Source organism: Euprymna scolopes, chromosome 29 (genome assembly GCF_053919585.1).
Source record: "Euprymna scolopes isolate OS-2025 chromosome 29, ASM5391958v1, whole genome shotgun sequence".
Taxonomy (NCBI): Eukaryota; Metazoa; Mollusca; class Cephalopoda; order Sepiida; family Sepiolidae; genus Euprymna; species Euprymna scolopes.
This window is the reverse complement of record NC_136510.1, coordinates 74,513,246-74,535,829: the sequence shown is the minus strand read 5'-3', so window position 1 is coordinate 74,535,829 and position 22,584 is coordinate 74,513,246. Positions and strand designations below refer to the sequence as shown.

At 33.0% G+C, this 22,584-nt stretch overlaps 2 protein-coding genes across 5 annotated transcripts in view; both read left to right on the top strand.

Moving 5' to 3' along the window:
- LOC145252725 (CCR4-NOT transcription complex subunit 6-like) overlaps positions 1-22,584 on the top strand; it is a 268,803-nt gene that overhangs the window by 178,934 nt on the left and 67,285 nt on the right. The window lies entirely within an intron of this gene.
- Positions 18,720-21,269, top strand: LOC145252849 (uncharacterized). The gene has a single exon (XM_080112862.1). The coding sequence runs from the start codon at positions 19,770-19,772 to the stop codon at positions 21,267-21,269; it is 1,500 nt and encodes a 499-aa protein (XP_079968988.1). The 5' UTR covers positions 18,720-19,769.

The following is a 22,584-nucleotide window of genomic DNA, read 5'->3' as shown; positions in this document are numbered from 1 at the left end:
TTCAGTTAAAAAAGTTATAATTAAATGCTACCGAATTACTTTTCAATGCCAGTTTTTTCCCACTCTCATTAACATATCTAAATGGACGACTTTACTTATAAAATTATGATCTTTTAATTCTATGATTTTTAGGCTGGGAAAGAGGGATGTTTACATCATTATTGTTACAGGTTGCTTGACTAGTTAGTTGGTCTTGTAGTCTGTATTAATTTGTTGTCTTAATACCTACTGCTCCATATTCTAACATCCTTCCAAGAACTTGTGGAAATTTTTTTCCTGCTGATTATTTTTCTTTTACTTATAGCCTTAGTCTTTTGAAGACCTTCTTTTTAGTTCCTTATATCAAATGGTTTCTTACCTTGTCTGGAGCAACTTTCATAAAAAATTTAAATTATCTTTGAATTTATGGCACCAAAATAATATAAAGTTGCTGTAATATTTAAGTTGCAGTGGCTGTAAAAATAATTCTTTTGCATGGTGCACATTCAGTGTGAATTTCAGGCTTGGCCATTTCATCTTGACCATTGAAATTGTTTCAGAAAGTTAATTATATTCAAACATACCGGATTTTTTTTTTTTTTTTTTTGTTTACTTCCTTACTCTACACATATGATAATGAATAGATACGATTTTGTCTATGGTTAACATTTTTTTTCATCCAAATAAGTTATAATTAAATGTTGCTAAATTAAATGCATGTTTTTCAAAAAACTTTTAAAAATTCCCAAGTGTATGAAAGACATGTCCTTGAAGCTCTTATTTCATTAAAAGAAAAATGTGCAACATGTTAACATTCAAAACACGTTTACAATTTGTCAGCAACTTAAAGAAAAAAAAATTTCTATAAAACTTTATATTTATTGTGGCAAATTTTGTCTGCAAAGTTGAATAAAGTATTTACTTTTATAGTCGTTAGATACATTAAAAAATATATTTACATTTCGGGAGAGGGGATGGTTTTAATTTTTCTGCTTTTTGACATGTTTTTTTTTCCTGCTTATGTATTTAAAGAGATTTGTGTGTGTGTGTGTATATATATATATATATATAATTTTTTTTTTTTTTTTTTTTTTTTTTTTTTTTTTGAAAAAATGAAGAAAAAAAAAGCAATAAAAAAAAAAGTGCTTTTTATATAATTTTTATCTTTTTGTTTGGCATTCAGGAACGATTTGGTTTAAGGCTGCCATACAAGTTTGAATGATTCAATTATTAATTTAATAGAAATATATGCACCTGCTCCCCTATACAAGTTTTTTTTTTTTTTTTTTTTTTAAATCAAATGCTGCCTTGGACTCTGGATTAATGTTGGAGTTATTGAAGATCAAGTTTCTTAAACTAATAGTAAAATAAAACGAATTCCCAAGGGTGTATATTTAAGGTCTATCTGATCAAATATTTACTTATACTCTATACTCATATTATATATTCAGGTTTGTTTTACTATACACAAAGATTTGAAAAAGTTGTCAAAAAACAAATATATAACAAATGTTCTCAAAGCCAAGATAAGTTACTTTTGTACCTAACTGGATAAGTTTTTAGTGTTTTTATTTAATGTAAAATGTTTATTCGGTTAAAAAAAAAAGTGTTTATCGATATATTTGAAGCAGACAAATGGCAGCAAGGTCTCTGTTGAATACGTTAAGTTTGGGAAAATGAGTTCAAACTAAAAAATTATTCAAAATACTGTTAGAAACCCACTCAATATATGTCAGCCCATGTCACAGTAACATATATTGGGTGAGTTTCTAACAGTATTTTGCATTGTTTTTAGTTTGAACTCATTTTCCTAAACTTAATGTATTCAATACAAACCTTGCCGCCATCTGTCTTTTTCAAATATATTGATAAACACTGTATGTTTTTCTAACGGAATAAACATTTTGCATTAAATAAAAACACTAAAAACTTATCCAGTTAGGTAGAAAAGTAACTTATCTTGCCTTTGATAACCTTTTATCTGTCATATATTTTTGTTTTTGACAACTTTTCGAATCTGTGTGTATAGTAAAATAAACCTATATATTCTGTAGAATTTTTTTTTTTTTTGCGTTATCAGATTATTGATCAAAACAAGGAATATCTAAAGATATCATATTTTGTAATGTTACCCACGTTTACGCAACATGCCGCGGAGTACATCGCAAGGAACATAGGACAAGTAATAACTCAACTCTTTTTCTTTTTTGTAACATTTCCTCATTCTCCCACCACACATGACTTGTTATTGCTGTAACGTCACCCACATCTCCAACATGCTCGCGAATGTACTGAACCTGATCGCTGGTCTGTGTGCACACACTCTTTTATAGTCTTTTTCTGTACACATAGCTCAGCATTTGCACACACGCATGGGCACTCTGTTACAATTTTTCTTTGTCTATCTGTCTGTTCCACTTTTTCTTGGAAGCTACTGGGCCAATCTGGATGAAATTGTTAGAAGGTGCAGCAAACTAACTATTATGGTATCCATTCAATACACAGAATTAATAAGGATTAGTATCTAATGCAAAAATAAGCACAAATTTAACCAAAAGTTATAGAACGTTGACTTGAAATGAATACTTTATGCATTATTGATGGTTGAGTATGGTTAAATTTATGCTTATTTTTTCATCTATATATTACTACAATAGCATGTGTGTTATTTTCGGTGTCACGCTTACATCCGGATCATTTGATTGTTATGTACTTCCATTTCTTGTAATAAATAATTTTAAGAAGAATTCTTCATAAGTTTTGGTTTTGGTTTCGATTATGACTGAAGGAACTCTAGTTTATATATATATATAATGTATTATAATATATTTTTTTCATAAGTTTTTATTTCGGTTTCGATTCAAGCTAATGCACCTAAGTCTTATGGATATATTTTTGCGATTTTTGAAAGCACAACTTTAAAATATATAAAAATCAATAAAACAGTAACTCTCCAATAATATAAACAAAATCTGCAAGAATTAAAATATTATATTTAAGCGTACTTTATGACGAGGCTCTGACTGGCGTTCCTGCTAGCTTAGATAAAAATACTTTTGCAATTTTAACAAAAAAGCTACAATAATATCAGAGCATCTCTATTTACTCTGAACATCTACAGAATGCCAACATCAATATATTACATATGAATGGGTCGCCTGTGGAATTTCCATAGGTCCCACTAGTTAAATACTAATCTATTAACCCTAACTGTACATCGAATGGATACCATAATACTTAGTTTGCTGCACCTTATAACGAAGATCCATACAAAATTTTATGTAGATTGGCCTGATGATTTCTGAGAAAAAGTGCAACAGATGAACAGACAGACACTAAGAAATATAATATAGTTAGATAAGTATTTAGAATAACCATTACAAAATGTGTATAAACAATAAATATAGTTTTAAATTTTAACATTTTCTTTTTGTGTGAGTGAGGAGTAATTTTTTAGGAGGGGTATGGTTCAGGTTCGGTTCCTCTTACCCCCGAATGATATACATAGCCTGTTGATGAGAGTAAATACTGCATAATTCATAATTATAAATTCAATAGTTTACAATTTTACCAAGCACATAAATTTTATTGATGCTCCTTTCTACACTGATCCTAAATGTTCTACTAGAGGATTCAAAAATTTGATGTAGAATATTTTTTTTTCCTTTCATTAAACTTTTTTATTTAACTTATTTCAAAAGATTTTAGTTTATTTTTATGCAAAGGGGGGGGGGGTCTGAGAATTTAGAGGTATCTGAATTTTCGAATGGCCAAATGTTCTATTCACACTGAATGTGTACAGTGCAGAAGGATTATATTCAGTCATTGCAAGTTGGATATTGCAGCGATTTTTATTTTATTTTTTGATACCATGAAGTCAAGGATTTTTTTTTTCTAGTGTTTTCAGGAGATATAATTAGGGACAACTTATTTGAAAATTAAAGGATATCAGATTTGCATAAAATTTGATCAAGAGTCATTAGATGTCAATTAAGCAAGAAGACTCCTTGAATTTCAATTTCTTCTTCAGACCACTTAAGCTTTAAATTTAAGAAATTTTCTAGAATCCAGATTATGTAATGGATTTTGACCGAAATTAAAATAAGGATTCTAGACATAAGGTTTAATTTCATATGTTTTAATATCCATAAGGAAACAAAGTGGTGCAAAATTGCTCTGTTTAAGGAATTCATTTTACTCGTTGTGACATGTATACTAGAAAATATATTATAACCCGCCCATTTATCTAGGGTATGCCAAGTAGATCATAAGTGAATTGTGATTGCAATGTTGAATTTCATGTGACTGTACTTAAACAATAATGGCTGAAATCTAATCTGTGCATGAAACTACCATCTCTTTTACTCAAGGAATTTGATACTAATGCATCCATGCTAAACAATTTGACTACTTTCTCTTTATTTCAGAGAATGTTTCCCAAATTCTGATTCGCTAATGTTATTTTTTCTAAATCTTTAATTGTAATTTTAAGAAAAAGAATTGTAAAATATTAAAAAAAAAAAAAAAAAGTGCTGCTCCCTGTACCTGATCATGACTTCTGTAAGAGTGTTGTTACCTGGTACGACATTAACTCTGTATAGATTGACCTAACTTCTAAAAAGTGAGGTTTCTAGGGAGTACTAAATTCATAAACGTTTAGGGGAGATGACACTGTTAGTATCTGCAACATGATGTTAGTGTCCTACCATATACACCGCCTGCTAACCCAAATGGCCACCTGTCTGGTACTGACCACGCTCAACGTCACGTCACTTCAGTCATCTAGTGTTCCCTGCTTGGTAACTACAGTAAATTATATATAAAAGGCACTTTGTCTGTGTGTGAGTTCGTTCCCTATGGACTTTAAAACGTCCGGGCTGATGGGTTTTTCTTTTTTGTTTTTTTTTTATTTCACACAAATGTACTTTGTGTCTAGGAGTGTTCTTAGATAGGTTTTTTATTGGAATGCTCCCCAATAATTATCAAAAATCGATAATCGAAAAAATCCAAGTAAAACAGGAACAGTCTGATTTTGACCAAAGTTAACACTCTGACACAGGCTAATTTCACAAGTGCATTTAAAAAAAAATTTTGTCAGAAGGACCCGACATATAAAATCAATAGTAGGTTCTTTAATAAAACAGGTGTGCGTCCGTAATGAATGTTTTGTTTGGAGCACAATTGAACCGTGACTTTTAACTTTTGTATTTTAAACTTTAATTCAAGCCATTATATAAAATAATTTTATAAAATCAACCGTAAGTTTTCTACAGTGCAATGTATTGTGGACTAAGTTACTGCGGGGAGGCATGTGAAGCTTCCTCTCAGTGCACCATTGTGGGTCCCAGACTAGAGCAGACGATCATTCGATTTAACTGAAAAATGAGAAATTTCAGCCATTTTTGGCGACAAAAGTATTGAAAGTGGGGAATATTTATTGATCCTAATAAGTTATAATTGGGAAGGTAATTCTCATGTTTCCAAAATGGCTGCCAGAATTTGGTTTTATTAAATCTATTTTTAAAAAAATCATTTTTTTTTTTACTTTGTTTTCACTAAAACTATTTACTCAATAACAAATCTGCATAGCACAAGGTCGATTCAAAAGAATACGTTATTCTAAGTGCAGCCAGCCATACCAGTGTCTGGTGAAAACCTAGTCTTGATGTGAAAATGTTCCGATTACCAAACCGGACTTTGTTTTAGTTTAAAATAAATAAGCAAATTGACATGAAAGAAAATATTAAACTTTTGAACACGTTTTTATTTATTTCAAAATTTTACAGATTTATTTTACATTAAAACAGGTAATCTAGTTTGATAATCGGAATATTTTCACATTTAGACTGGGTTTACACTTGACACTGATGATGATGCGGTCGCACTTAGTCGGCTATTTCTGAATCGCTAACATAAAATTAGAATAATTATTTCGACTACTTTCATGTTGGATGTTCTCACATTTCGATTAATGTAAACTCCGATGTTCAGTTGTGTGTTACAATCTGTTCGAGGTAAACATGAGTAGTAATACAAGTTGTTTTAAAGGAAATACAATTGGGATATATTCGTCAAGAACATTTTGGTTTGTCTACTAAATTGTGACTTATTTAAAAAAAAAAAAAATAATAATATAAGCACTTTGATTATAGTTTGCGATTAAAATAAGGGGTCAGACATGGTACCAGGCGCGTTATTTACTTCCAGACAATCGTATTTATTTCTAGTTGTTAAAGGATTGTTATCTGAAGAAGCACAAAAAGTTTTGTTTTTTGACAAAACAAAACGTGTTCAGCTACATTAGATTCTGTATATGAAACTCATTTTTGTGTTTTAGTCTGGAAATATATTTTTAGAATATGAAATTTAAAAGTTTGACATAGGAATAGGTGGTGAGAGGGCTGTATTAAATATTTTTCAGCGTTGCAAGTTTTTTTTTTTTTTTTTTTTTTTTTTTTTTTGTGAAATTCTGCTTGATTTTTATCCTGAAAAAGTGAATTTCTGCTTAAATCGCTTAGTCTCTTTCGAAAGTTCGTTCACTGTTTTAGTTCAAAATCATTTTATTTTTAATTACAAGAAAAGGTTAATTTCTGCCAAAACACAAGAACATTGCCGCTTTATTTTATTTTTTTTTTTTTTCATTTTTGCTATTTGACTGGATTTTAGTTGTCTTTCTCCTACCTATTTCTTGCTTTACTTATTTATTTTCTCTTTCTCTTTTGTCTTGCTTTGATGAATGTTCTCTCTGAAAAATTAAAATATTAATTGTGCCATAAAGATTAAGACTTTAAACGATTGAAAAAATGGAGGTGAGAATTATGACTTCTGTTTCGTCAAAGAATTACTTCTCTCCCTCCTCCATGCCCATCTGTCTTTTAATTTTGACAGTATTTTTTACTCTCTTTTCACCTAAATACTCACCTTTAAAATGACGACTTTTAAATTTTGTGCAGACGAGTGGTTTTCTGGATATTAATACCTTTATTATCCAAAGTAATCCATTGTTTTTACTGATGGCCATGTTATTTCCCAACTAAAAACTACTAATGTGCATGCATATTACAAAATACTCCCTCCTCCTCCCCATGTTAAGAATGGTGAAAGCCACTGACATTAAGTAATGCATTAGATAAAAATGTCTTGCTATACAGAAAACTGTGCAAAATTTAAAGGTGATATTCATTTTCAGCATACCCGAAAATATACAAGTCATAAAAGTGAGTGTTAAAGTGGAAAGAAAATAAAAAATTTACCATTTTGACTTAGTTGAAACCAATTGGAATTATTTAGGGGGAAAAAAATATTATTTTTACTGCCTTCTCCAGGTTAGAAAATTCATTTAAATTTGAGGTGAGGTGGGGGGCATTGATTACTACTGATTTTTAATCACTTTACATTAAATTTTTAAAAAGTTTCTTTTAGTATTTGTCATTAATCAATATCTATAAAAGTGACAATGTCTGTGTACATTTCCCTACCAAATAACTGTCAATTTTTGGTCTATAGACTTGAAACTTGACATACGGGGTATTGAGATTTGGGAAAATCTTTTTAATCGGGGTTCGGACAGAAATTTTGCTGTCATGAGGTCAAATTTCAACGAATTGACCTTTGAGAACTTTACCAAACTCCTCCGCCAATTTTGGGTCTAAACACTTGAAATTTTAGATATAGGTTACTTGGACATGGATCTAACTTTATAATTTAATTTGAGCCTAAAACAGTAAATGTTAAGGGGTCAAAATTGGGGTCAAAGTTTTAAAAAAATTGATCTCCGAGGTCTCTAACAAATAAGTCAGCCAATTTTTTGGTCTAATCATTTAAAATTTTATGTAAAAAGTATTCAGACATAGGGCAAGCTTTTTTCATCTTTTTTTTTTTTTTTCTGAAAATTTGGCTTCCAAGGGGTCAAAGTTCAAAAGGTTTGACCTTTGTGGTTTTATTAAGCCAATTTTGGGTCTAAACATTTGAAATTATACATAAAGGGTATTCAGACTTTCAGCAAGCTTTTTAATCGGTTTTGGGGCGAAAATTTGGCTGCCAAGAGGTCAAAGTTGAAAAAGTTGACCTTTGCAGATTCTACGAAACTCCTCTGCCAGTTTTGGGTCTAAACACTTGAAATTTTAGATGTAGGTTACTTGGATATGGGTCAGACATTTTAATTTGATTTGAGCCCAAAACAAATGTAAAGGGGTCAAAATTAGGATTAAAGTAAAAGAAAATTTGACCTCTGCGGTCTCTTGCAACTTTTCTCTATGGTAGTTAAGGAAGCCTCATATGCATATAAAGTTATTAACAGTACATAGGGCCTGATCAAAGCCGGGCTGAACTGCTAGTTCATATTAAAGAACAAATATGTAATTTTCGTACTTCACTTTAGTATTGATTGATTAATGGCAAGTATGAAAAACGTTTTTTGATTTTTACTTCATATAATTTTTGTTTTATTTATAGAAATAGGAAAAATAAATAAAAGGTAATGGGATTCAGAATCGAAAGCAGAACTACAGACATCCTCATTCATTCCTGGCTAGTATTTTTTAAGTGATTAAAGATCATTAGTAGTCAATGACCCCCCCCCCCCCCGGCGCCTATTAGATGAATTAAATTTTGTTCACTTCATTCATTAGTTTCAATCTTTTCATTCAACTTATAATTTAGCCATTCATTTCAATTAACCCTTATTCTCGTGTGGATTTTGGCCTTGATAAATTGTGATTCCTTAGTAAAAAAAAAAAAAAAAAAAAAAAAAATTTATAGCCACGTGTCAGTTAGGAATTATTTCGTCAGCTTTACTTTTTAGGTGTGGTAATGAGAAATACTTAATTTTTTTTTTTTCTTTTTTAAACAAACTTTGTTGTTCTCCAAAATAAAGTTTCAGTGTGTGTGTGTTTTTATATTTAATCTTATTCTGTTTTCAATGTGGAAAATTCAACTCCTCAAAATAGGCTGTTCTAGACTTGAAACAAAAACATCTTTATCGCTTTTCTGATTGGCACCTTTCACGAATGAGGGTACCTTAGTCAATAAACCTGTTCCTCTCTCCAAAAAGAGAAGATAATACCTGGGAATGTGACCTACTCAGACAAATGTCAATGGACTCTGGAATCTTCCATCTCCATTCATTCAAAAGAAGCCGCCACTTTTATCAAATACAGAGTGTTTTATCCCGATTTTTGTCCTTTTCATAGTTTCCCCATGAGGTAAAACTTCAAATTCTGTTTTAGATCTAGAGAATCCAACTCCCTAAAATGGGCGACTGTAGATTTTGTACAAAAATATCTGTACAGGCTTTCCTTTCAGTATCTTTCACAAATGACAGCACCTCACTCGATAAACCGTTTCTCTTTTCTGAAAAAAAAAAAGGTAATGCCTTGGAGGATGGCCTCCTCAAGACTCTGACAATGGACTCTGGAATATCCACCCTGATAGCATTCACTCAAAAGAAACTGCTTCTCTGACCAAATATTTGATTCCTTCAAAATGAGCGTCACAATCAAACATTGTTTCGCTTGAATTATCTCAAGAGCATTAGAATGTTGTGCTAAAAACTCTTTCCGTTTTATTGTTATCCGCGATTTTGAATATTTCCATCTTAGTGAAATTTCCTTCCTGTTCGTTTCCAATTGCACTCAAATCGTCCATTGACATTTCCTTTTATAACTGCTTAAAATGTTTACCTGAAAATTTCCCACATTTATAAAACCATTTAAATTTTATCTTGTTATTCCTTAGCCGCCTTATTCCTAGTTTTATTATGATTTCTGCTTTAACATTTATAACATGGTGACTAGTTACCATTGACTTTGAATGAAATAAAACTAAATTAGTTTCAATTATATATATATACACACATGAAAGAAGGAAATAGACAACATTATCTATATGATAATATACTAAACCAATAGTGTAGGTAACATGTCTTTCGTTGTTGTCATAAAGTTGTTTTCTTTTTTTTTTAATTTTCGTGTAGCAGCCATTTTAGATATAAAAAATATTACAATAGTTAAGTCTATACAAATATTACATCATATACATATACTACAGCATGGAACAAAATTGTGGCTCTAGAAAATGACATGATCCCATTTCCGTTTGATGAAAAACCGGTGTTTGTTTTTTTTTTGTTTTTTTGTAGACCATCTATTAGTTGACCAGTTGTGTACAAATTCCATGAGTGATAGGAGCCTTCTATCATGTCTGAAAGTGATACAATGTTCAACGAGCGAGATCGGAGATCCACTGCTGTACAACTCCTGTTCTCTACCGATCCAAGTTATGACAACAGAACCATTGCCAGCACCCTCAAAATGCAAATCCAGATGATTCAACACTTGAGGGGGCACAACTGTTTCCGGTCTCAGTTATGGTATTCGGTGTGGTTTCAAGTGAGGGCCACATCATGTCACCTCACATCTTCAAAATCAGCTTGAAAGACTACACCAAAGTGTGCCTGAATGTGCTAAAGTGTGGTGATCCTCTAGTACAATCAGGTGGCTGCTGGCAGACTCTGGGTGTGGCAGCAAGACTCAGCGTCGGTCACAAGTTCAAAAAGACCCAGGTTTGGCTTCAGAAGTTGTACTACGACTTTGTACCCTTCTTTCACTGCCATCTTCTCCTCCGACCTAAACCCACTGGACCACTTTGGTCATACATTGAGAATATCACCAACATGACCTCCCATAACACTATAGTCAGTCTGCTCGTCACCATCTGTCGAGTATTTGCAGAACTCGCACTGGCATGTATCGAGGCAGTGATTGAGGCTGAAGGCGGTTACATTGTATAGATGTTAGCTCTACTACATAATCAAGTTACCTGAATTGATTTTTTTTTTTCAATAAGTTTTAAGATAAAGCTGTAATGTTGTTTACTTCAGGGCGACAAATTTATCGTTCCATGTTGTAAACAAAACATTTTAGATCTGACTACTATGATCTGTCAAGTTTTCGCATGTTTTCTAAAAACATTTCTTGTTGGTGCTACCAGATCAGACTGAAGATACTGGCTTTGACCTTAAATGCATCAAACATTAATGTTGTCTCCCCCCCCCTCTTTCCCTTTGCAAAACTCAATCATATTCTGTAATGTAAAAAATAAATTTTCCTATAAAAGGAAGCAAACACCATGAATAAATATTTGGAGATATAAAGAACTTGAAACATAAGTCTTTCCATAGTTACTGGATTTGGCATTAAATAATCTGAAATGGTTAATATGCCATAAAACAATCAAACCAAAAACATTTCTCTGCATCTGTGGAACCTCCAATAGTAAAGTGTTAGAAGAGGAGTTTAAAAAGGTAATATTGGTGTAGACAGTGTTATGTCTGTATTTACATGTCTTTATGAGCTTGTAAGACTGAGAAGCTGTCATATTTAGAACCAAGTTCATGACTGTAACTTGTGCTCTGTTTTATAGAGATGTCGGTAGCCAAGTGCTACAATCTATAATTTATTTAAGCACTAAGAATGTGTGTGTCAGTATTAGGAGCAACAAAGGGGTACATTTGGAAATAGGTATTCAGAGATTTGCATTCTGGATTGACCGAAGACAAAAAATGATGACGTCTACATATGTAATCCAAGTTTTATTCTATTCATCAATTTCAATCCTCTCAGAATATTCATCATTTCAACTAACAATCCATTCATCTCCTTAACTCTTCTCTTTGAATGGCTCTTGGGCTTCATAAGTAGTGAAAAATGAACCCACCGTCATTTTTCTTTTTTTTTTTTTTTTTTTTTTTTTTTTTTTTTTAAATGATATTCTTTGGTCTTTTTTTACAAAAACGAGATGTATTTCTCGAAATATTAAAGACTTCCAGCATCCTGATTATCTCAAAACAGTAAGTCCATATTTACTGATTTATATTTGATGTTTTGGGAAAATAAATGGATATACGAAGATTAAAAAAGAAAAAAAAAAAATCTACAAAGCCTTTGTTCGTTTGCCCATGTTTGTTCATGCATCACTTCAACACTAGGTTCCCTGAATTGCTATAGCCTTCTTATACTCTTCTATATTTATTTACCAGCAATGCTTCAAGCAAGCTACTTTCCTTTTTTTAAAATTTAGCTTATGTCAAGAGATTTATAGATTTAGATATGGAATAATGGAAAGTGAAATATGTGATAGTGTTAAAAGCACATATTTTTCTCATTTGTAAATCTTGTTCATTCCATCAGTTTTAATCCCTTGTTGTTCAACTGGCAGTTCATCTATCCATATCATTAACCCTTAAAGGAGAAAACTGAATTAAGTTTTGTTGCTTCTACACCATACGAACTGAACTAAACTGACTTTGCAAACTAAAATTTAGTTGCTATTATTTGGATTCTTTAGACTGTGTTCATCTGGAATGTCATTTTCACAAACATTTTGATGTAACCTCCGACCTTCTTCAGGTGTATCTTGTCGAACTTGGGAATTTGGGCGGAATTTTGAACGGAACTCTTTAATTACTTCATGGGGGCGGGGGTTGACATGCTCTCATTCAGTCACCCATGACTGCATAGAGATCTTAAGTAATTTACAATTGTATTTTTTGGTCACCCACACTGTTAATTGAACCATCAACCTTCAGGAGAATATAACTTTTACAATTTATTTTTTTCGAGTACTCTAACCACTGTGCCACAAGTTCTTGAGGAGGTTACATCAACCGAAACATTGTGAAAATGACACTCAAAATGAGACCAGTAGTCCAAAAAAATCTAAATACGAATAACCAATCCTTATCTCAAAAATTTAGAAACGTAAAATTTAGTTCACTTTGGTTAGTTTAAAAAAAAAAAATTTCAATAATAAAAAAAAAAAAAAAAAAAAAAAAAAAGCTTGGTTCATATTGTGTACATTGTTCAGTTGTTAATGTTCAACAGTCTGCAAAATTTTCGTTGAAATTCTGAGTTGATGACATAAGTAGTAAGTACTGAACTTTCTAAAGTCCTGACAAAGGTTCCTATGGCAAGTTAGGGTTCTCAATGGCACTGACCGAAGATAGTGTGTTGATGCTTGTTTATATAAACAACATGAATAGATGACTAATATATATATATATATATATATATATATATATATATATATATATATATTTAAAGAAAAATAAAACCTAGATTACAATTTTAACATTATTTCAAATCACACTATTCCCTCACCCCACATGATTACGTATAAACATCCAGTAAATATCTAAAATAAATAATACAATAATTTTAGTCTATAGTCTGGGGATTCACTTTATTATTTAAATTTAGCATAAACCAATCATCCAGTTTTAGACTGAACTCTCACTAAACAATATTTGATTTTTGTGTAGATTGGTAATCTTTTAAATTGATGCATTTCAGGTGAAAACATTACTACTGACTTGTGTCATGTCGAAATTAGTATAAATTACGAAAAATGATACAGTAGAAAAATAATTATAAGTAAAAATAGAATTTATCAAATTATCGAGTTTCATGTTTTAATGTGGGAGAATTATGCAACCAAAATTAGTATGAAAAACTGACTTATCTCCCTTGACTTAAATTAAGGGTCTGTCATTTTTAAACTCAAAATCTCAGAATGTAATTGTGGATGATTTTTTTTTTTTTTGTTAAAACTACATCTAGCACATCTACAGGATTATTTATCATAATTTTTTAAATTTATACTAATTTCGACATGACAGTTAAGTACATGTTTTCACCTGAAATGCATTGGTTTAAAAGATCACTGATCTACACAAGCACCCAATTTATTTATTTATTTTTTTGTTAAGAAATTACTTTTTTTATACATTTTCACCATTACAAATTATCTTCTGTCTTCAATTTGCAATTTAGAAATATTAGAAAATAAATAATTCAGAAATTACAGCTTTCATTTTTTACATTGTTTTACAGTAATAATATCGTGGGGATTTTCATTTGCATCTACATCAATGACCTCCCTAAACACATACTTAAATCATTCGTTGACATCTATGCTGATGACGCGACCATCTACGGCAACACATCAAAGGCTGTAAATGACGAAGTTCTCTCTGATTCTCTCTCCTCTGATCTTGAGCGCGTGGGTCAGTGGGGGAAGATGTGGCTGGTTACCTTTAATGCATCCAAAACCAAACTGCTATCCTTACATCATCAACGCTCTGATCCCCATCTGGCATCAATTGTGATGGATGGCTCTCGTCTGGATGAGGCCCCGTGTTTTGACAAGCTTCTGGGTTTGACCTTTACTCCTGATCTGAAATGGAACACGTACATCAAGTCTGTTGCCAAGGTCGCTGGAAAGATGGTGGGATCCTTCTACCGCTCCAGAAGATATCTCACTACGGATGCAATTCTCTATCTATATAAAAGCCAAGTACATCCAAGGATGGAATACTGTTGCCATATCTGGGCAGGAGCTGCTAAAAACAGCCTATCCTGCCTTGACAGAGTACAAAATAGACTTCGTGGCTTAGTGGGGGATGCCCTTTTCTCTACCCTGCAACCTCTCTCCCACAGAAGAGACGTTGCGAGCCTGTCCTTGTTTTATCGTTATTTCCATGGCAGATGCTCGTCTGAACTCCAATCTCTGGTCCCCCCTCGCCAATCTTTCACGAAAAACACCCGTCTAGCTGAATCCACTGTGAAAAATTTCCCCCACTCTATATCTGTGCCTAAATCAAAACGCAGATTCCATGAACAAAGCTTCTTTCTTAGAACTGCACGCCTGTGGAACTCTGTTCCGTCTGCCTGCTTCCCTCCGGACTACAACTTGGATGTCTTCAAGTCCAATGTTAACAAATTCCTAATGAACCGCCCCCTTAAGTAAACATTTCAGAAATCTCCTCACTAACGTACTGTACTTGCAATAACCCTTATCCCTGAGTGGCTTCCGGGCCTTGATAAGTGGTGATCACTGTGTAAAAAAAAAAAAAAAAAAAAAAAAAAAAAAAAAAGCAAACATCCATAAGCAGGAAAGAAAGCTTTTCACATTCCTTTATAACTTGAATCTTAATACTTATAGGAAGTAAACACTTGGAATACAGAGGGCAATATGGGATTCAAAGTTCGTGGCCAAAGTTTTCTTGGTTTTGTTAAGCTACAGGTCCTACTAGTTAATAAAAACAGCAGATAGTGCTGTTGCTTTTATTAAACAAACCTATAAGCTACCATTCATAGCTTATGACGTCACACTTTTTTGCAACTAGCATTCATCTTTGTATAATGCCATTTATTTTCAAGTATATAAAACATGTAACAAAAGTTTGGAAGGTGGGATTAACAGCCAATGCCCAGGATAATTATTGATAATAATTAGTGATGGGACAATTACAATATTTTCCCAATTCCAATACAATTATTGATTCCATATTAAACTCCCGATTCCGATACAATTTCCAATTCTTTAGAAATCTCTAAATATTTAACTATAAAAGTGTTATTTTGTCCCGATTACTGTAAAAACACCTTAAATGTGCCTATATTTTCTCAGACGTAAAATCACACTTGTAATGGGGTGATCTAGAGATTTTAGTTTACTGGAAGTTTAAATCAGTAAATATTTATTTTATTACTACAAGCAGTGGAAGATGTTTCTTTAAATCAAATGAAAAACATAAAGGAATCGGCTTTGGCATCAGAAAATAGGCGCAAATTTTTCCGATACCCCAAAAAGCTCCAATTATTCAGATTCCTGATTCCGATTAATTGTCCCAACACTAATAATAATAATCACAAAGTGTGCACGATAACTACCGTGCTTAATTGGATTTGCAATAAAGATCCGTAGAGTTTTAGTAATGTACAGTTATCCAGATATGTGTTTCTTCATCACTATGGCTACACACACACACACACAGATACATACCTGTACATATATACATACATACACACACACATATATATATAAGCGAGATAATTATTGAAAATCCATGGATTAAGGAAATTAACATAACCCCCTTCTATACATTCCTTTTGTCAAACAAATTCTTAACTCGAATATATGTCTATATTTTGATTTTCAGAATTTAACTTTAACCACTAAACTTATATATATATATATATATATATATATATATGCCGATGTCCAAAAAGTCACTGAAGGGTTTTGAATTTACATAGATTGTTTATTTTTGATATCTTTCTGTGATTTTAACACCATCTAAGACATTGGGAAATTTTAAAAAAATACAAAATTCAAACAATTTTTATTTATGAAAAATAATTTTTTAAATGTTGCCCATTTTCAGCTTCACATATGCTCTTTCCAAAACATTATTCATACGGATTGCAGAATCTCTGGATTGCGATTTAACTTCCTTATTTTGTTACTAATGTTTTCCTTCAATTCTTGCAGGGTTTCGGGTTTGTTAACATAGACACTTTCTTTAAGATATCCCCCACAAGACAAAGTCGAGGCTAGTCAAGTCTGGGGAACGTGGTGGCTATTTCACATTACTCTTTGATAAGGTCTTTGAGTCCGTACAATTTATCCCTGATTTTAGTAAAACAATTTCACAACTTGCATAGATTGTTCAATGCTATACTTATCCCTAATTTCCAAAATAGCATCTGTAAAATATCTAAAATAGAGAAAAAAAAATCATTAATGATAAATTGTAAATGTATATGATATATATATATATATATATATATATATATATATATATATATATATATATATATATATAAGCACATGTGTGTATACTATGTATATGCATGCACATGTGTGTGTGTGTGTATTATATACATATACACGCACGTGTATGTGTATTTTTAGGTGTATCAGAATTTTTGTAGGAATTTTTGACACCCCAACATGAAACTGCGAATAAAATATATAAAAAAAATCGTAATTTCTCTTTTAAAAGTGGGTTGTTTATTTTCTTTATGGATTATACTTCCAAAATAAACTATTAAAGTTGTTTTAAAAGTAATAGAAATTTTTTTTTATTTTTTAAAAAACAGTAATGAATTTTATGAACTCAATATTTTTCAATTTTTAAACTTTAAAAATCTATCAAAAGTTTTCTATTGATTCTATTTTTACGATATTTTCAGGGTCAATGTGAAATTTTATGCTCTTTCCAATAAACCGATTATAATATTTTGGACAAACGTTTTTTTTTTTAATTAACGCCCCCCCCCCCATTTTCAAGTGTCTATTAAAAAGTAAATAATTAATTTACTCACCAGAGTGTTATATATCACAAATTGAAAAGAAAAGGTCAATAAATAATATTCAAATTTAAAACAAAAAAGTAGTGTTTTTTAGAAATTTACCTGTAAAGTTCGAAGTTTAAAACCTTTTTTTTTTTTAACCACGTTGTTTGTTTTTTCTTTTGTTTTTGTTTTTATTGAAACCTTGCTCCTTGCTCCTTTAATTGAAAAAAAAATAGGGCTTGAATTACATTTTTCGAGGAGTTATAGGCTTGGAAAGATGAGGTGGAATTATTCACTATTTTTCACGAAATTTCTGACACACCTAGTGTATTTTATATATATATATATATATATATATATATATATATATATATATATATATATATATATATATATATATATACACGCACACACATATATATATGTATGTGTGTATTATATATATACACACACACACGTGCGCGCATATAAATGTACACACACACACACACATATATATATATATATACACACACACACACGTGCGCGCATATAAATGTACATACACGGGCACACACACACACATATACATTTTATTTATATACACACACACTTTTCTGTATTTCATCAGTTTTCCTTTAGGTGCGCTGATTTGATTTAGATCTCATCCTTTTTGTTTTTTTAACTGACACCTATTGTACTGCTGTATAAAGTTTATTTATTGTGATTTTATACTATTCTAGTGAGTGATTTGTTATGTGTGTGTGTGTGTGTGAGAGAGAGAGAGAGAAAAAAAGAAAGGGAGGTTACCCTCCTCCCCTCCCGAATCCACCTATTGTTAAAACTAAATTATTATTACTCTTTGCCTATCCTATGTGTGTTTTACCGCTGTGTACAATAATGTATGCGAGTGTCTAGGTGCGAATGTGGCATACTGGTTTGCGAATCAGCCAATCGATGCAGTTCTAATGTAGTCACGTGGGAGCCTTCGTATTAGCATCGAAAATGATGTCACCCAATCCAGGTAGTAGTAGTAGTAGTAGTAGTAGTAAGTGCAGCAGCAGTGGTGGGGTAGTCTTCACATGGTAAACACCGCAAAAAAGAAACGGCCACCCGAAAACAGAAAGGGCATAGAAAAAAGCTTATATATATATATAAGGAAAAGAGACATAGACTTCTAATATTTAATGTAGTTTTTTTCTCTCTCTCTTTTCCGAATGTTAATTTAAACATTAGCCGCGCTTTACGTACTCTCGTGGATTTCTACTTTTTTTTTCTACGTTCGACTATTTCCTACGGAAGGAGAATATAAGTTTTTATTCATTGTTTGGGAATTTCGGAAGTGGAGAATTATCGCCTACCTGGATCACAAAGCTACACATAACTTGCTTTAGTTTCCACCTTTCTGCAGAACGATTTAGTGTTCATAAAAAAATAAATGAAAACGAAAGGAACTACTGTTGCTACGAAAAGTGCGCTACCACTTTTTTCTTTTTCTTTTTCTGGACGGCTACAACGCGCAGAGGCCACTTCGCGCTTTCTCTCACTTGTGTGCTTATGTGTTTTTTTTTCTCCTACAGTCCTACACCTACTGAACCATGATGCCTCTTTTCTTTTGTTACGATAGCCATCTCTTCAATTGCCTATCGACTTTAGTTGTGGAAAAGCCGCGAACTGGAAACGATAGAGAAAAAAACTGGATAGCTTCTAGCTAGAGAGAAATCTAGCGAGAAGCCATGATAGTGAAACTGCGCTATTTATTCCGATTGCCCACTTTCCACAATCGTGCCGTTAGCGCACTTGGCTCGCCGCTACAATATTTGTGTCCGGCTATTATTTATCTGTTGAGAAATCCACATTTTCGCTTATCACGTACAAGACTAAATACAACACACAGTACTATTATCGCCACCCTCAATGTAACATTTACATTGGCAAGAGGCTTTCCTATCAACACGACCGCTTACAAATCTTTTCCGCTGTCACGGATTATGTTCTGCCCTTAAACATGAACTTTGAAATTTACTCCGGATCTTTTCCTTAACTACATGATGATCTGAAATTATCTCTTTGCTACATCTATTTTCTTTTTTCTTTTTCTTTTTTTTTTTATTTTATTTTAGGGAAAGAAAAGAATCTAGCTTTTTTCATTTTCAAATTTCTTTGATTCTTATTTTATTTATTTATTTTTCGACTCGTGAATCTTTTCTTCCTTTGTCCACTTCTGTAATATGAATATGACTTATTGGCCAGTTTAAAGGGTACATATCTCCCGAACACGTGGTGGTTTTAGCTAGCTTTTACTTAGCCCAGTATAAAATTTCCTCACACTCCGTTTTATATGTGTATGTTTTTCCATCTTTTTTTTTTTATAATCTTTTTTTTATAATTTTTTTTTTAATCCATTCTTTTTCTTCATATCGACCGCTATACTCTTTTACACAGGGAAGTCATTTTTATTAATACTTTTTCTCGCCTGTAAATAGGGCTAAGAAATTCTCCTTGTTGCGTGAATTTAAAAAAAAAAAAAAATCACTCTTGCACGTGATTTGTGAACTTTTTTTTATTTCCATAAATAGTTATTCCTTTTTTTTCCTTCTGTTCTCTATCTAGAGAAAGGGCATATTTCATTCGAATCCCCTTTTATTATTTAACCCCCGTTGCTTTCAAGTAATGGGTAAAAATCATCCAACCATGGTTAAAAAATACGAATTAGGAAGTGCCTCTGTGGAACTTATCAGCGAAGAGAAATTTACAGAAAGGACCAAGAAAGATGTGTCTTCTTGCTCTGACTGTCATAAGGAGAGAACTAGAAGACCTGACGGACAAAAGAATAATGGACGTTCCAAGCGTAAACAGGTGAAATCTAAGACCCCGATTGTCATCTGTTTGAAAGAACAGCTCGATGCTGCTCTTAGGTTGAAAAATAAAGAGAAAGAAAAGATGAACGGTGTTGCTAGTCGAAAGCCTCATACCCCTATTGAGTCTGTCTCGCAACCACACTCGAACGGCCTGTCTGTCCCTAAAAACCCGGACTGGCGTCGTCGGAAAGACAAGAAGAATTTCCATGCCTTTCTCTCGGTCATCGAGAAGGTTCACCGAAAAGACACGACTGGTCGGAACATCGTTGGTAACCTGGATTATGCGGAGTCGGAATTTCATCCTACGTTAAACAACGTATCCTATCAGCCCAGACATAAGGCGCCCTCCTATACGAGACAGTCGCTGCGCCATTTTCAGCGAATTAAGGAACAGCGTGGAAATGTCCAGGTCATCTGCAACGATTTATCGAAAAACTTTGACGGCAAGCTAGAGCTGGATGCGACCGAATCGGAGACATCATCGATATCCTCTGGCTCGGACGTTACATACGAATGGGATGGTAGTCCGACTTTTCATTCTGAGGCGGGCAGTGTCGGATCAGCGTGCCCCGACAGTCAAAACAAACGTCTGCTCGTCACGTTCGACGAACTCCGTAAATTGGCCACCTATGCGACTGGCCGGCCTTTAGTCCGTCGCCCCTATTGTATGGGTTGTTTATACGACTGGGCTTCGATAAAATACTTTCATACAAATTTCGAATATGGTTCTGCTCTGTGTGATATTTTAACTCGCCGTAAGTACTCCGTGGGTGAAACGCGTACTTCTGCTGATCCGGACAGTGGCGAGCGCGATTCGTCCTCCATCTCTTCAACTACTGACCCAGACTCTGACTCCGACAGCTCTCCACCACTGACTACAAACCTCGATGAGCTGGATGACTACGACCAAGACTGTCTTGATTCTGACCAGCATCAATGTATAGACCATTGCGTGTATATAGATCTCACCGACACGGACATTTCATTCTCTGTATATTATCATGAAAATCTCCCCAACAAAGTGACTAAACAATCGGAAGACTTCAGCTATGCAAACTTGGAATACTATGGTCCACCTTATTACCCATTTCCACCGCCGGCGTCCACAGCTACGACGGCCACAACTTCAAAGTTCATGTCGACTAATGGCAATGGCAGGGTACCCGAAATAGATCACTATTTCGCATATCCTTTCATTTTCGGATCTTACCCCCATTCAGACCAATTTTTACAATGTGACCCTTTGCTACCGAAAACAGTTATGATACCACCAAAAGAATTACAGAAATGTAAGTATAATTTGATCATGTGATTGGCCTAAATGGATACCGCAATGACTATGGAATCATCTATACAAATCATAGTCTTATCGGATCCATTGTGGACCTGTACACCAGGGGGGATAACACCTTGTGTTTAATTGTTTACAATAAGTATTGTTTTTCGGCGTTTCAAGAGACTAGATCTTGAAATAAAATCAACTTTTGTTTGTAATTTTTCTTTTTTCATGTTGGTAAATTTGTAGATTAAGTAGTAATTTAACACTGTCACAAATCACCCCTTCCAAAAAATGATGCGTGATGATGCGATTCTAATTTTTTAGGCGATTTACGCATGACCCTTATAAAATTGAAAGATTATTCCGAGGGTCCATGTTTTTTCTGCCCCAATCCTGCTTAATTTTCCCAACATAAAGAGTACTCTGTACCTATCTCTACTGAGGTGGAGATAGGGGCAAAAAAATAAGACTATTTCTTGAGAAATGTCTGCCGCTCGTCATAACCAAACCGCTCGTCCACTGCAATAATATGAGGGTATGATATTTTCGCACCATGAGGGTGCTAAGGAAGATATTGGGCTTAACGTTAAAAAAAATTTTTTTTCTAGGACAATGGTCAAGTTTGTCTACTGATTTGTTTGAATTTAAGCTAAAAAATATTTTCTCTGCGTCAATTTAACTTCGTCCAGATTACTTTAATATCAGGGCAATAAATGTTATTTAGTTGATATTTGCAAAGAATAAGTTAGGTATCTGTTTATGAGTATCTGTGGAGAATCTCTGAAATGGTCGAAACCGTTTACGATTTGGAAACTTTTTCAGAGCTAAACTTTAAAACCTCGTCTGCCATTTTACATTTTCTTCTGCGGCTTTCGCATCGTACACTGCTTTGGACACTTTTAGGATTGAGTTTGGGTTTTCTGTTGATACTCGGGACACTCGTTAATGTACCGAAATTCTCTGATTATCCATTAGAAGTGCCGATATTTTTTTTTAATGGTTGACATATGTGTATAAAACTATTTTAATCACTTTACGAAAAAAAAAATGGGAGGGGTAGACAAATTGTCATAAACTTGTAAATATCGAAGAAATTTTATAATAAACAAGTTTAGTTTTTACTTGCATGTGCCACTCTGCCACGATATTGTTTAAATTACGGTAGCACATACCTCTCACAATTTTTTGTGGAGATTCCCCTCCCGTGTAAGATTCGCACATAACGTTCAGAATGTGAACGTTATGTGTGACCATAGTTTCACAGCATGAATAAACACCGGTAATACTATTTGTGTAGTTAAAGATTTAGGCTATCATGAAGCTGTTGACTCCCAAAGTGGCTGCCAAA